Source organism: Aspergillus pseudotamarii, assembly GCF_009193445.1.
Source record: "Aspergillus pseudotamarii strain CBS 117625 unplaced genomic scaffold BDV38scaffold_59, whole genome shotgun sequence".
Classification (NCBI taxonomy): domain Eukaryota; kingdom Fungi; phylum Ascomycota; class Eurotiomycetes; order Eurotiales; family Aspergillaceae; genus Aspergillus; species Aspergillus pseudotamarii.
In genome coordinates this window covers 26818-39906 of record NW_022475073.1, presented here as the reverse complement: position 1 = coordinate 39906, position 13089 = coordinate 26818, and the positions used below count along the sequence as shown (strand labels likewise).

The window sequence follows — 13089 nt, the reverse complement described above, 5'->3', positions numbered from 1 at the left end:
AGAAGTTAGTGGGATCATATGATTTTTCAAGGCTTGCTGGGCCGAGGTCATGACATCCCATTCCAGAGCGATCAAATGCGCAAGGTGAGGCTTTGTTGGTGGGATATAGAGGACATCTTTTGTGGGGGTTCGAACAGGCCTGGCGTCTAGCAGAACTTGGTAATCTCCTTCTAGAAGACCACAATGATGCAGTCAGCCATATATTTACACATACAACAGACTAGGAAATATACCTGGTTTCGTCTTAACGTCGACGCTCTTCCAAAACCGCTTGCTGAGAGGTGTAGGCTTTGCCATTCGAGCGTGTAGCTCATTGCCATCTTGCTGTCTCGTAAGTTCATTATACTCTAGAGCGACGGAGGGAGCTTTCGGGGGAGGACCATGGGCTGTGACTGGATGAGCAATAGCGGCCTTCGAGGGGGAAAAGTGGAACGAGCGCGATATAGCAACGTTGTGTCGCGTAGCGATCGAAACTATACGCTGTGAAAGAGCCGCGGGTGCTTGGGGAAAACACGGCATCTTGTTTTCAACACAGCCTTTGTGTACCAAAGAGTTAAAAAAAGAGAGAGAGAGAGAGAGAGAGAGAGAGAACAATAATAAAAAGATTAATAATAATGTAACTTAGTTCGCAATGCTTAGTAAACGGCAAATGTAGGTATACTAGTAGGTGCATGTATGGGTGGAAACAGGATATTACTGGGTGAGGCTTGTACAGGTTACTAGTACCTCAGGCACTAGTTTGAGCGGGTCCTGTGCTGCTCGCCACAGACGCCACACTTGATTTATGTTACTCAAATCTCTAGATCACCCACAGAACTCACGATGATATACCCAGCACAGATTACACAGTTGTGTTCTAGTAGCATCGCCAGCAGGCGCTATATATATATAGAGTATTTTTGTATATGTGTAATGGTAAATACAACTTTAGGTTGGCATCTCCCATTAGCTTATCCCACAAGTCGCGTGGAATGTCGATCGTATTGGGCCACTCTTATAGTCAAAGTCTATCATTATTAGGATTCGTAGCTTCATTGCGTGGGATCAGAAAGAGGCAATAACTAATGGCAAGGTCCGATTCATTAGAGATTACACCGAATGATACTAATAAAATGAACAAGCCAAAGGCTCGCGGAAATTGTTCACTTCAGAAAGCCTCCCAAACTCCAACTCCGCTCTAACGAAGGGGAAAGAAGAAAGCAAAAGAACAAAGTAAGAAGGGGTGTCGGTGTGGCACAAGTGCCAAGCGATCTTGCCCATACGTTAGTAGTTTACAAAGATATCTCCAGTTCGCCGTTTTCCTCTCTTTTTCTCTTCTCTTCGTTTTGTTGGGCATTGAGAGGGTCAATAAGCCTATAAAAGAATAAAATGTCCCTGTCCCACCTTTGTGCCGTGACTCTGATCCCTGGGGACTCCCAAGTGTCTCGAGAGAAAATGGGAGATAGGAATAGGTGGAGAAAGGTATCAAAAAAATAAAAAGGTAAGAGTAAAAGGTATAAAAAGTGACGCCGTGCTGCAGTACCACGTATCGAGATATGATGCAATCAAATAGAGGAAGAGTCAAAGAGAAACCCAGAAATAAGTGGGTAAAAGAAGGCCGGGAACATTGAAGTTCTAAATCGTCGAGGACTCATTTTGCTCAATCTCAAGTTGCATCATCATCATCGAGGCATTTCTTCGTAAGCATGAAGGAAAAGAGAAATTAGATCAAAGATAGAGCAAGATTTTGGAACTGTCGCGACGACCTTGTTAGGACCTTTTGTCGGATGGCTCCATCTAGTTATAGACGGTATGCCTCGTTCGTCAGATGATGCTTGCAAAACACATACAACAGTGATAAGCTGGATGAGATTGTACCTAGGTACAGACGCCCCACCAATCATCCATTTCTGGAATCATTGGGTGATGAACTTCGGGTAATAAGGTGACTTCGGACGGTCATTGTCTGTCCGCTTCTTCATACGCTCAGCGTCGTAATCGTCGGCACCATCTCTGCTACCCCATGTGGTCTGTGATACACGGAAAAATGCTCGTGTTAGCGAATTCTTTACATGATGATCTCGAGTGATTCAATTGGGCACAAGGAATTTGGTATACACTCGCAGAGGGAAAAAGACCAAACAAGGGAGGTGGGGCTAGAGCAAAATCGGAGGAGAGGCAACGGCTGACCATCCTGGTTAAACAGACCGTGACCCAAAATATGCACAAAAACATGAGACCCGTGACCAAACCATAATTAGAGGCGGGGGGTGAAGGAGTTGTATTAGATGATAGGATTCGTGCTTGAGCAGAGAAGTGGCTAGAACCCATTTTCAAGCACAAGGCTCCAAAACGGACCTTGTAGCACTGCCAATTTCGCTGTAGATTCAAGAAACTTAAAAGAGAGGCTAATCTCATTTTGTAACTTACCACATTGAGCGTCATCACTGCGTACATCTTGATACCTCCGTGGAAATATCCAAAGAGGATAGACACAGGTAAAAGTAAAAAGTCGACGGGGTATCGGATGTAATGCCCCAAAAGCTTGATGAATTTGCTGACAAACATCCATACTCCGAGGGCTTGCATTGCGAGTGCTTGCGAATCATCTGCCCAGGAGGCCGTAGCTTTATGACACAGAAGGACGAGTAGCAGGTCGCCTAAGAGGGCCGGAGGTGACAAGGTGGTCAGATGGACAGCGTATGCGCTCCATGGCTGGCGACTGGTATCAAATTGTTAGCGTGAGACTCAGGCGAGGCGCTTGCTCTCTGTAACGTGTTGGTTTGCCAAATTCAGACAATGCACGCATTGGCAAGTTACGTACGACTCATGCAAACGATAAACTGGCCCCTTAAGGGACCCAGCTAGCACAGCCGGTCTGCTTACACTGCCGTGATGCGAGATTGTGGTGAAGTATGCATTTATACTTGATCCGGTTTATTACCAGAACAGCAGAGCCGGGAGATGAGGACGGGGCAAATAATGAGGTACTTACTACCAAATATGTTTTTCATGGAACATACTAGTAAGGTTGCTCCTCCAGTTGCTTCGAGACCATCGCGCGCATTGCTTCAAAAATTTAGGGTTATCTTCCAAGGTAGTCAGGACTTCAGCTTCGGGATGGTACTGCATAAAGGTCTCCCAGCCATGTGACACCATCCAACGTGTAATGAAGTTGTCGTCGTCGGCATTCAATTGATATCTGCCAAACCACCATTCCTCATTTGTGAAAGCATAAGTAAAGCCCTCGTCTTGCAGAATGTCCGTCCTATAAGCCACAGTTCGACCCGACATACAGGGAAGACCTCCATCAACATGCGTTGTTGCCGCGCAATCAAAGTTTCTTCTCTCTAAGTAAAGAGCTCCCAAAAAGCCCCAAACTCTCTGAGAGAATGTTGGTGCTGCAGCACGACGAAGCCTTTGGCAGGTCACTACACCTCCGTATCGCTCATCCTTCTCGAATGGCGCCAGAATCCATGGGAGTACTGTGCTCGGCCAGCTTACATCATCATCAGCAAAGATAGTAATAGGCGTACGGACCTCCGGAATGGCCCTCGTCATCTGGCGGCGTTTATTAGGGTGCGTGACTGTAAAAAGCCGAATTCTCGATTTTGAAGCAGGCATTAAGCTCAACATGTTTTCAGCTCTCTTCCGATTTGCCTCAATGGTCACTAACAGGAGCTCATAAGGATGGTTGTCAAGAATTGTTCTAATTGTCTCAACCAGCTCATCACCGCACCCCTCGAGAGTAGGAAGGATGACAGTCACATCTTGTGCAGTCAACCTTGGGTTCTCTGGTGGGAGAATTGGCTTGAAAGTCCAGAAAGACACAAGGTTCACAATAAGACGAAGATAGCGGTAAACACTGTGAACGATGTGTCAGTTATCAGTGCCTAAATTAGTGGTCTGTGTAAACAGTATTCCAGCGCAGCAATAGAATAGAAGGGATGAGCTACTGACAAAAGAGCAATGAACGCTCGCATATATGGAAATTCCATGGCGTTACAACGAAAGTGAGTAAACTCAGGCTTGCTTATCGAAACCAATAGAGTTAATAAGATTTTTCATCACTTTTTTCTCCTTGTCCTGACAAATCTTTCTCCTGGCAAACCTCAATAGAGAGTTTCAGCCGCGCGCGAAGCCGCAAGAATGACTAAAACCGGAGAGTAGATGCGATCGATAATTCGGCAATGCTGCTATAGGTTCAACTTATGGTTGTATTAGGTATAAAAGCAATGAAACATGTAGAATTGGTGGGTTGGGAGGGAGAGGGGCGAAGGTCGTGTTCAGTAAAGGAAATTCAACGAATAAAAAAAAGGAATGGATGGTCTTCCTAGCAACTCGGGAGATAGAAGAGGGTAAGGGTGAAGGGAAATAGAGAGGGGGAGAATAAAAGAGGAAAAGGACTGAAGAGTTAGCAAATGCTCTTCCAACTAACAGATGCCCCTCGGTAGCTATATAGCTCTGGAAGGGGGAATCTCCTGGGCTAATTGGCTTTTCCAACGCAAAAATATCAATGCATACAACTCTGGGAAATTTTTATTTAGTGCAGATGCTAGGGAAGGCACATGTTCAAGGCCGCATCCAGACAATCCATTGAGCCAATCCTCGAAAAGGAATAGAAAAAAGTTACGACTATGCTCCAGTTCCTTTGTCATTTTGAGTGTCATGCAGGTGTATTTTTCCCTCGTGCGTCAGAGACCCTGGATCTAGATGGATGGATGGGATGCTGAGAGTGGAGAAGGGATTGGCGGCGGCCCATGCAGCTAAGGCACTACGGAGTATGCAGTGACATGGGCCAGAGAGTGGAGACAACTGGTGGTGGTGGTGTGTGTGTGGATATGATCCCTAAGCGCGATGAGGGTACTAGGCTAGGATATTAGGGGGCATTTTCCGGTTAGCAATAGTGTGATTGCTCCCGAATTGTTAAATATACATTAGTTCTATCATTCTGAGGTCAGATATGAAATGAAAACAATGCACACCATATAATAATTCAATATCTAGTGTACCTCCACACCACATTCTTCGCTTCATCTACTACTCTTAAGTAACCCCATCAATCATCTTCCTTGGGCAATGTACTCTGTATATGCTAAGCCATACCATCTCGTGGTACGCACAGTACTTATAATGGAACAAACAGTTCAATTATTGCTACCCCCCCCCTTATAAAATATCTTGTAACGAAGTGTTACAACACCGTACCAATTTACTAACCCTGCTGTTGTAACAATCATAGAAACCAAGGTTATCAGTTGATTATAATTGTAAGAACAAGGACTTAGTCTCACCCACCAAGCCTAACAAGTGAATACATTGATGAATGATGGGCCAGTGTTATACATACTGAATATTACTAAAATACAAAGCTAAATCACAAGTGGATTTGTCAGTCGGTTTGAGTTAGAAATCATCTTTTTCTTTAACCCTCTATTTTATCGTGTATATATATGTTTGATAATGTTGGAAAAAAATAAAGAGAAAGATAAGCCAATGTAGTCTTGATTCTTGATAACTTATTTTTGGAGAAGGGTTTGGGTCTCTCTCTCGCTCTCCCTCTCTTTTCTTTCTATCTACCTCAGTGGGGATACCTTGGATTTGCTGACATTCTCGTTTACATTGCTAGTCCTGCAACTGTGTCAGCATCACACATTGAAACTGGTGAATATAGTCTACTACATATGGATTCTCTCCCTAAAATAGCTGAATATATAATAATACTACAGTCTACTAAGTTCCTATCGGTGATCTATTAGACTGCTGAAGCATTGATATCCCTGGTCAGAATCGAAGGACAGAAGAGGTAGCGAAGAAAGGGAAGGATGGGGAAAAGCAGAGTAAAGCTGTGAATAAATACAGAAGGAGAAGAAAATACGCAGAAAAAGTGGAACAAAATAGGCCAAAACATGAATAAATATATGCAAATACTCAATACGAGGCGTCTCAGGTGGAAGCACCCTTGCTAGTATCATCCGCCTGGACCTCATGATGTGAGTATTTAGACTACTAGTACAAGACTAGGGTCGTTCAGCCGACTTACTGCTAGATTTTGCCTATGACACTCCAAATTTTTCAGATAATCACGGGCACTGAACTTCCACAAATTAACATTTACTAATCCCTACAGTGCTAGTTAATAATGGTTAGAGAAGTCAGCCATTGTAAGCTAACTTTTTTTTATTATCGGATTCGTATTTCCTTTTGCTTTTCGGAAAAGGGAAAATGGTGGAAGGGGGTTTTTAAAAATTAAAAAGGAGTGGAAAGGTTAAACAGGTTGCCTACACGTAAGTACTGGAAACAGAATTTTACTGCAACCAAATCAGATTCATTCAAGATTACAGAATAGTGTAAAGAATGCAGTCCTCGGCTTGAAATCTTGTGATAATACATGGTACAACTTAAAACCACATGTACGAAATAGTATCGGGAAAAATGAAATTGTGGGAAGCAGCGATTTATTTAGCGAGGCACGCAATCCAACTAAGCTAGGCCACCTGTCCTTATTTGTCAAAACCGTCGTAATGTGTGGCCTTTGCGCTCTAATAAAACGGGGCGCGGAGGTTAGAAGCTTATAATATCTCATACATAAAACTTTCTTTCGCCCTTTACACCATCTTTCTTATCAAGTGAACTTCGATTGGGTGAGCGACACTGTAAGTGATGAAACAAGAGTACTTCTGACGTCCTTTCCCTTCCCAAAATAGATTGGGTGACAGTAAAAACAAAGTATAGGATATACATATGGCCCTCACATCTTTTGGTGATTTAATAAGTATGAGTAACAGAATGTAGTGTGAATGTTTACCCTAGCCAAGGACTTTCGAACCGAAAACGTTCAGGATAACGGTGATCCTAGCGGCGATCGTGTATTAAGCCACTAGCAGTGCTCGCTGCCCACTATAGTTGGCTACTAGGCATCTATGGATCACGAAGCTTAGGTGGGGAGGATATTAACAACATCATAGGCTGAATATAATACGAAGTCAAGGCCATTCCCCAGATGCTGGCTTCCACTAAGCAGTCAACGACGAGGTCGGCTCCGGCATCGATATTTCTTTAGCTCCAAAGTTAGATGGTCGGGGTAAGTAGTAGTAAGCACCGAGTCCTAGTTAGAGCAGCCTCAGGACAGGTAATTAAAAATAATTATATGATATATGTAGTATACATAGTAACTATGTATAGATGAAAGAAAAATGGACACAGAAATATAGAAAGGAAAGGGCCATGAGGGAGAAAACATGATTTATATGAGGAAAGTATGAAATTTTAATATTAGGCAAAGTTAAAATAACAACTTCAGATAACATGGCATGACATGCATCACGGATAACATAGATATTGGAAGTTGCTTGTTGCCTTTCGATTGCAATAGCATTGATGTCGGGTAACTTTGAGGAAACAAAAGCGCAGAAAGAAAAGAGTAATAAAAATGGGGCAGAGAATGGGGAGCCGTCTAATGCTCAGCCAGTAATATATGCTGTTCTGGATTGACCTGAGAGGTGTGTGTGTAGTTGATAATACAACTAATTTGTTACCCTCTCAGTGTTCCTACAAAGACTGAAATCTAAAATAGGCCTGGCTTGACTAGCGGATACTACAGAGAAATGAAATTTAAATGGTCCCCGCCCGGCAATCCAAGCACATCAACTTCCTAAGACTTGTTGTATCCCACAAAGAGTGGACTTTGCAGTTACCTGCAATAAGGATGCCCGTGGGCAAGGAACTTTCCTCCCCCCCCTTCAAACACAAAAAAAAGAAAGAAAAGTAAACCAAAAACAAAACAAACAATTAAATAAATAGATAAACAAACCTAAGAAGAAAATAGGAAGAAAAAAATGAAAAAGGTAAAGCCCAAATACAACTAGTAGCTAGTAGTAAAGAAAGAATACCGCAATTTGTGAAAAAGGATTCGGGAAACCCGACCAATCGCCGACAAGACCGTCGTAATTTCCAAAGAATGATCTAAATTCTCCGTCCGACTCATTATGAACCTGCGGCCCGAGCTCCTTTTTCAGTAAGGAGCAGATTTGCACAGCGGTTGACTTGCATGGTTGTTCACTACAACTAGTACCCAGTGGAGCCTTGGCAGTTGGCATGCCTCGTGCCGATGGGATATATTGCATTCCGTATGTAGGCAGACCAGCCCTAGTGGCTGCCGATGATAATCAACTCCCATGCAGCTTACCTAAAATGGCAATGTGCTTACAGGGCGGCGTTGTCTGTAGCCGGACCCAAGTACTACTAAGTATGGTTTCATCCATTATGCAGTGTACTTTGGAGTAACTGTTAATTGGGGCGGTTGATAGCTACTACTTATTCACATGGAAAAATCAAGTATAATATGGTTAAAAATATCATCGACGTAGGTGGCCGGGTACATACCAAAAAGCGAATCCTCCTCTTCTTTTTTTTTTTTTCACTCTCTTTGCAGTTCCGACCGAGGACAAAAGCACCAAAAAGCGATAGGAGTGCTAGCAGAAGTTTATTGATCTTATGTTGTTGATTTGTACATTTTCTATATTATCAGTATCGGAGAACTTATATCCGCACAACATATGCATATACCCATAGCTCCAAGGAATGTTGTACTGACTTGATCTCTTTACAGTAATGCTCCCATAGTTACTATTGTGTTCCACTCTGCATTATGATTTATCAATAGTACTAGTACTAGTGCTGAGCGTTTAAGCCACCAACGACCATTCATTATTACGCCCCCATCGGTCGGAAATGGAGCCGAAAAACAATGCCTTACGTAGTATAAGCCTCAGAACCTCTCTGCTAATCCTTATCTGTCCTATTTTTTGTTTCACTTCGGTTCTTATTTATAGTCCTTTATATGAGATGGAAGTTGCATGTTGGACAGGCCTGTCATTCGCTGGACGTGCGTAGCTACCTATGAAAATCGACGACAAAACCCGGATCCCACTGGGCAAACTGAAACAGACGCGTATCTCTCTCGGCTGCACGGACTTCGAACAAAACTCCACCCACACCCGGGAATGGCCGAAGCTCCATAAGGATATCATCCATGGATGGGGCAGGGAAGCTACTTACCATGTAAGGACTAATTGATGGTTATTGTATTTCGTTTGTTGGAGAAGTATGGGTAAGGGAAGTGGGGAGAGAGAGCATGTTCAATTTTTGGCCTTTTTCCCGCCATAGCTTTCTCCGTCTGATATAGACAAATACCACGGCTCTCCCCTCCCCCGCTTAAGAGAAGAAGGAGGGAGAGAAAGAAGAAATTGACACTCAGTGAAAGTACCGGAAAGCATGCATGAACCAGGTTATACCATCCTATATTTCGGGATGTTCATATTGACAGAATCTTACACCGGCCTGCCGCAGGTGCCCACAATTTATGCACAGTCCACCCAAAGGCCCCATACTAAAGTCTGGATTTAGAGGTATTTTCACAGTAACATCTCATTTCGTTCCCACCATTCCTCTAAGGATACTAATTAGCATTACAGTTTGACAATAATATGACTTGCATTTTATACCGTCGATCATGTCACCAGCCGCTTTAGCTAGAGACCCGTTATACTGATATTCCCCTTACAGCCTAGATCTTTTGCAGTTTTGACGAGAATTTAAATGAGTCCAGTGAAACATAAGCGGAAGCTGAAAAGTGTAAAAAGCGGCTCGGGCTACGACTGCAGAGCTACTTATCGGGCTGTGCAATTTCTTGGGTTTTTCAAAGACAACCGGGTTTCGTTGTGAGAAACAAAGAGGTCTAGGTACTCCGTGCATACTCCGGGTAGTCGAGTAGCAATAATTACGCACTGCCATGCAATAAAAGTGGACGATACGGGAGCCGAGCGCCTATTACCTGTACTCCTTGTGGAGGCGGACAGTGCACAAAGCGTGCTATCCACTGGCGGGCCTTTTGAATGACACTAGTCCTAACTAGTGTTTAGGGGCGGGTGTCAGTTGTAACTTGTACCAACTTAGAGTATGGGGCAAAATCTCCATCGCTGTGAGCGCCTTGGGGTTCGCTTAACATGGTTGGCAGGCAACCTACCTTTGCGCACCCGCTACGTGTTTGACTGCGAAGGGCGATGGGAAAAATTTCAGTATCCGTTTATGTATTGTATTGTATTGTCTGGTGTCAAAGCAACATAAAAATATGCGCCCAGTTAAAAGCTGCCCAGGAGCGATCACTTATAAAGACAGAAGAATGGACAGAAGAAGTAAAAATCCCAGAAGTCTATCCGAAAGCCAATGGAGATAAGGATTCTACTTCGATCCTCTTCTCCAATTTGGGAAAGTCATTTAGTAGTCTATAGTGTGGATACTACCTTCTAGTTCCTAGTTCCTACAAGACAATACCGCTCCGAGTGAGACGACCCCCGGACATCCGCTGATGAACAGATGATACTCGATATTCAAAATGGAACAATTAGGCTGATACTCCGTGTTAAAGCAGTGGTGGATTGGTGGGGGCGGAGTTGAGGTGGTAATAGGTGGAATTCCGTGTTCAGCGGGCACTGCAATCTTACTGGAACATCAACTTGGCAAAGCCATGAAAATGAAAGTTCGGCCGAGCCATCGACGATTATTTAGTCCCACTGACTACTGCATCTCACCTGCAACTAATCAAGTTAATCATTAACCACCAACCTAAGTTTCCACTGTCCCATTTTCCTTCTTCTGTCCTTGTTGTGAAGTACTTTTCTTGCATGTTCTCCATGACACGGAGTCGGGCTCTGGTCAGTAGCTGCTTGCGACTCTACTCGTAGGAAACCTGACACCGGGGTCTGCCCGAGTAAGGTACTTACCGCGGTGTTGCCATCCGTGTTGCTGACCACGAAATACGCCAATCGAGGATAGTTATGAATTGCAGTTGGGGTCTCGACTTCGGACCGACTCAAGTGGGGACAAAGGAACAACAACACAACAATGGTATTGTATTTTAAACAACCCATCGTTACATTTGGCCATTGGTGCACGTGCTTAGATCTTCCCCTTCCCCTTCCCATAGTGGTAATGGCATGCAACATTTGATCATCGTCGAAATCATTGTTGCTTTGCCCTATTCATTAACCGCTCTAATAATCATACATCATGGCAGACTACCATTATCAGACGAAGTCAAGCAAGGTTACTATTGAAATCCTGCCTGTCGGTTGCTAGGTATTTGGCTAGTTGTATGGGAAGAAGTGTTCTCATCGACAATCCTTTGGGTTATCAAGACATACCTATGTGCTCAATGGTCGGTCAAGGACACCGTGTACAAAGAGCTTTTCTTAAAAAAAAAAAAAAAAAAAAAAAGTAACGATTTCCATATATATGGAATCTGTCACTAAGGTCTTCTGCCAGAGTTTGCTTAGCCATCGATACACCTTTAGAGACGGGAAGAGCATCCCAAACCGTAGACATTTATTCCTTCTTCCTCATAGGCCGACCCGGCTAAGGCCCAATAAGATACATGAACAATATATAGAGACGGTAGGCCCTATCGACTGTCTGACACTCCTGCCATTAATCTTGCCAGCGGATATTGATTGTTGCATCAAGGCTAACACTATGACGTCAAAAGTTCATGCTAGACAAACATAACGGGACGTGGGCGACATTAATTCCTCTGGTAATAGCCAAATATTGGTAGCATAAGCATATAGGATAATAGCGGAAATGCAGCTTGTACATCCCCCCGGCACACTAATGTAGTATGTATATCAACAAGGAATATCCTGGTAAGTCTTGCAGGAGCTATTCTAGAAGGTCTCACTGCACCCTCCCACGGCATGTTGAACACGATGGACTCTGTGGCGTTTCCTTCATTTTCTTTTCCTTTCTTTTCTTTTTCCCCTGTGATCTTCTATCCTCTTGCCTAGGAAGGCGCAATGGTCGCAACGGACTTTGCCAGGCACATATGTTAGTCCTGTACATAAATGGTTACTGTCGTCTTTTCTGCAAATTCTCTATTCTTGTTCTGTATCTCCTTCTTTGTGCCCTTCGACAACGTACCTCTGACAAATGCTGAGAATATGTCCTCATGATGAAGACGTTAACTAAATAGGTCTGCCAGTTGTATTAAGCTAAATTTAACCCATTTGCTATACTTCCCTTCCAGGACGATACGCAATAACAGCCTTAGTATAACTACATCTTCCATAACCAACCTGCTTGGTTGAAGCATACCTCGAAGTCTACGCCCCCAAACAATCCAATCGCACCGTAAAGGTCGAAGTCTCCCTCTAATCCCTCAATACTTCCAGCTTCTTCATCAACTTCTTCCTGAAGGTCCCAGCCTCCTACCAGGTGACCATTCCGAGTAAAGAAGATGTCCACTCTACACTTTTTAATTTTGCTTTTCAGATTTGTGCTCGAGCTGTCTGGGTGACGAAAAGTCATTCCCAGGCCCACAGTCTCACCCACGGCGAATGCACTTGTGAACTCTCTACCACCCCACGAATCATTCACAAAACGGCATCCATCGTCAGAGAATATGCCAATGCTTCCTCTTTCCCAGCCGGGAGACCGCCAGTACGGATACGGATGCGCTGTAAACCCAATAGAGAACCCACTGGAATCAGTAGGTACCGGCCCCGGGCCTGGCCCTTCGCGGAGTCCGAGCAGCTTGACTTCGAAGTAGATAGTTTTACTCTTCTCAGTGATGAAAGGTGAATCCATAGCGGGAAAGTAGAGCGGAAGATTTGTTGATATCAAGGTATCACCATTTCTAGCCCTGGTAGATCCCTTCCAACAGCCTCGAGAAACAAGGGCAAAGGTACCATGAAATTCTTTTGGCAGCACAGGACGAAGGTCATGCTCTTGTACAGACATATACACAGTGGCTGATGGCTTAATAGGCATGTATAGAGGAAACTTGTCACAAAATTCATGTGCACGTTCTGCATCGTCTCTAGAGGCGTTCCCGTTTCTCGACGATAAGAAGCCTAATGTTGGCGGCGGTGGAAAAGTAGAGGTATCAGGCATAGCTGCGTGCCAGTTAAGGTACGGAGGAGGTTTTGAGCCGTAGTTAGCAACTTCTTGACCATCAGTTGGTGACGCTTTCAACCCATCCTGAGACTTATTCGCCATTTTATGTTGATAACATAGGCTTGTGCAAGAGACAATAAGAGATTGAAGCGAGTATAG

At 43.9% G+C, this 13089-nt stretch overlaps 3 protein-coding genes across 3 annotated transcripts; all 3 read right to left on the bottom strand.

Moving 5' to 3' along the window:
- Positions 1-204: 204 nt before the first annotated feature.
- Positions 205-3977, bottom strand: BDV38DRAFT_273902 (glycosyltransferase family 2 protein; the record flags this gene model as incomplete). Its single annotated transcript, XM_032057753.1, has 5 exons — positions 205-473; positions 1937-2009; positions 2410-2701; positions 2975-3844; positions 3940-3977. 5 exons carry the CDS (start codon positions 3975-3977, stop codon positions 205-207), a joined length of 1542 nt encoding a protein of 513 aa, XP_031910003.1.
- Positions 3978-10427: 6450 nt separating this feature from the next.
- BDV38DRAFT_256718 (uncharacterized protein) lies at positions 10428-11242 on the bottom strand. Its single transcript, XM_032055540.1, has one exon. The coding sequence runs from the start codon at positions 10983-10985 to the stop codon at positions 10587-10589; it is 399 nt and encodes a 132-aa protein (XP_031910002.1). The 5' UTR covers positions 10986-11242; the 3' UTR covers positions 10428-10586.
- Positions 11243-11718: 476 nt separating this feature from the next.
- On the bottom strand, positions 11719-12941 carry BDV38DRAFT_256717 (SSH4 family protein). The gene has a single exon (XM_032055539.1). It carries the CDS (start codon positions 12925-12927, stop codon positions 12091-12093), a length of 837 nt encoding a protein of 278 aa, XP_031910001.1. The 5' UTR covers positions 12928-12941; the 3' UTR covers positions 11719-12090.
- Between the last annotated feature and the right edge of the window lie 148 nt (positions 12942-13089).

Bases quoted from the DNA above. Each gene is read 5' to 3' on its own strand.
- BDV38DRAFT_256718 (XM_032055540.1), bottom strand. From the start codon at position 10,985: ATGTTGCATGCCATTACCACTATGGGAAGGGGAAGGGGAAGATCTAAG.
- BDV38DRAFT_256717 (XM_032055539.1), bottom strand. From the start codon at position 12,927: ATGCCTGATACCTCTACTTTTCCACCGCCGCCAACATTAGGCTTCTTA.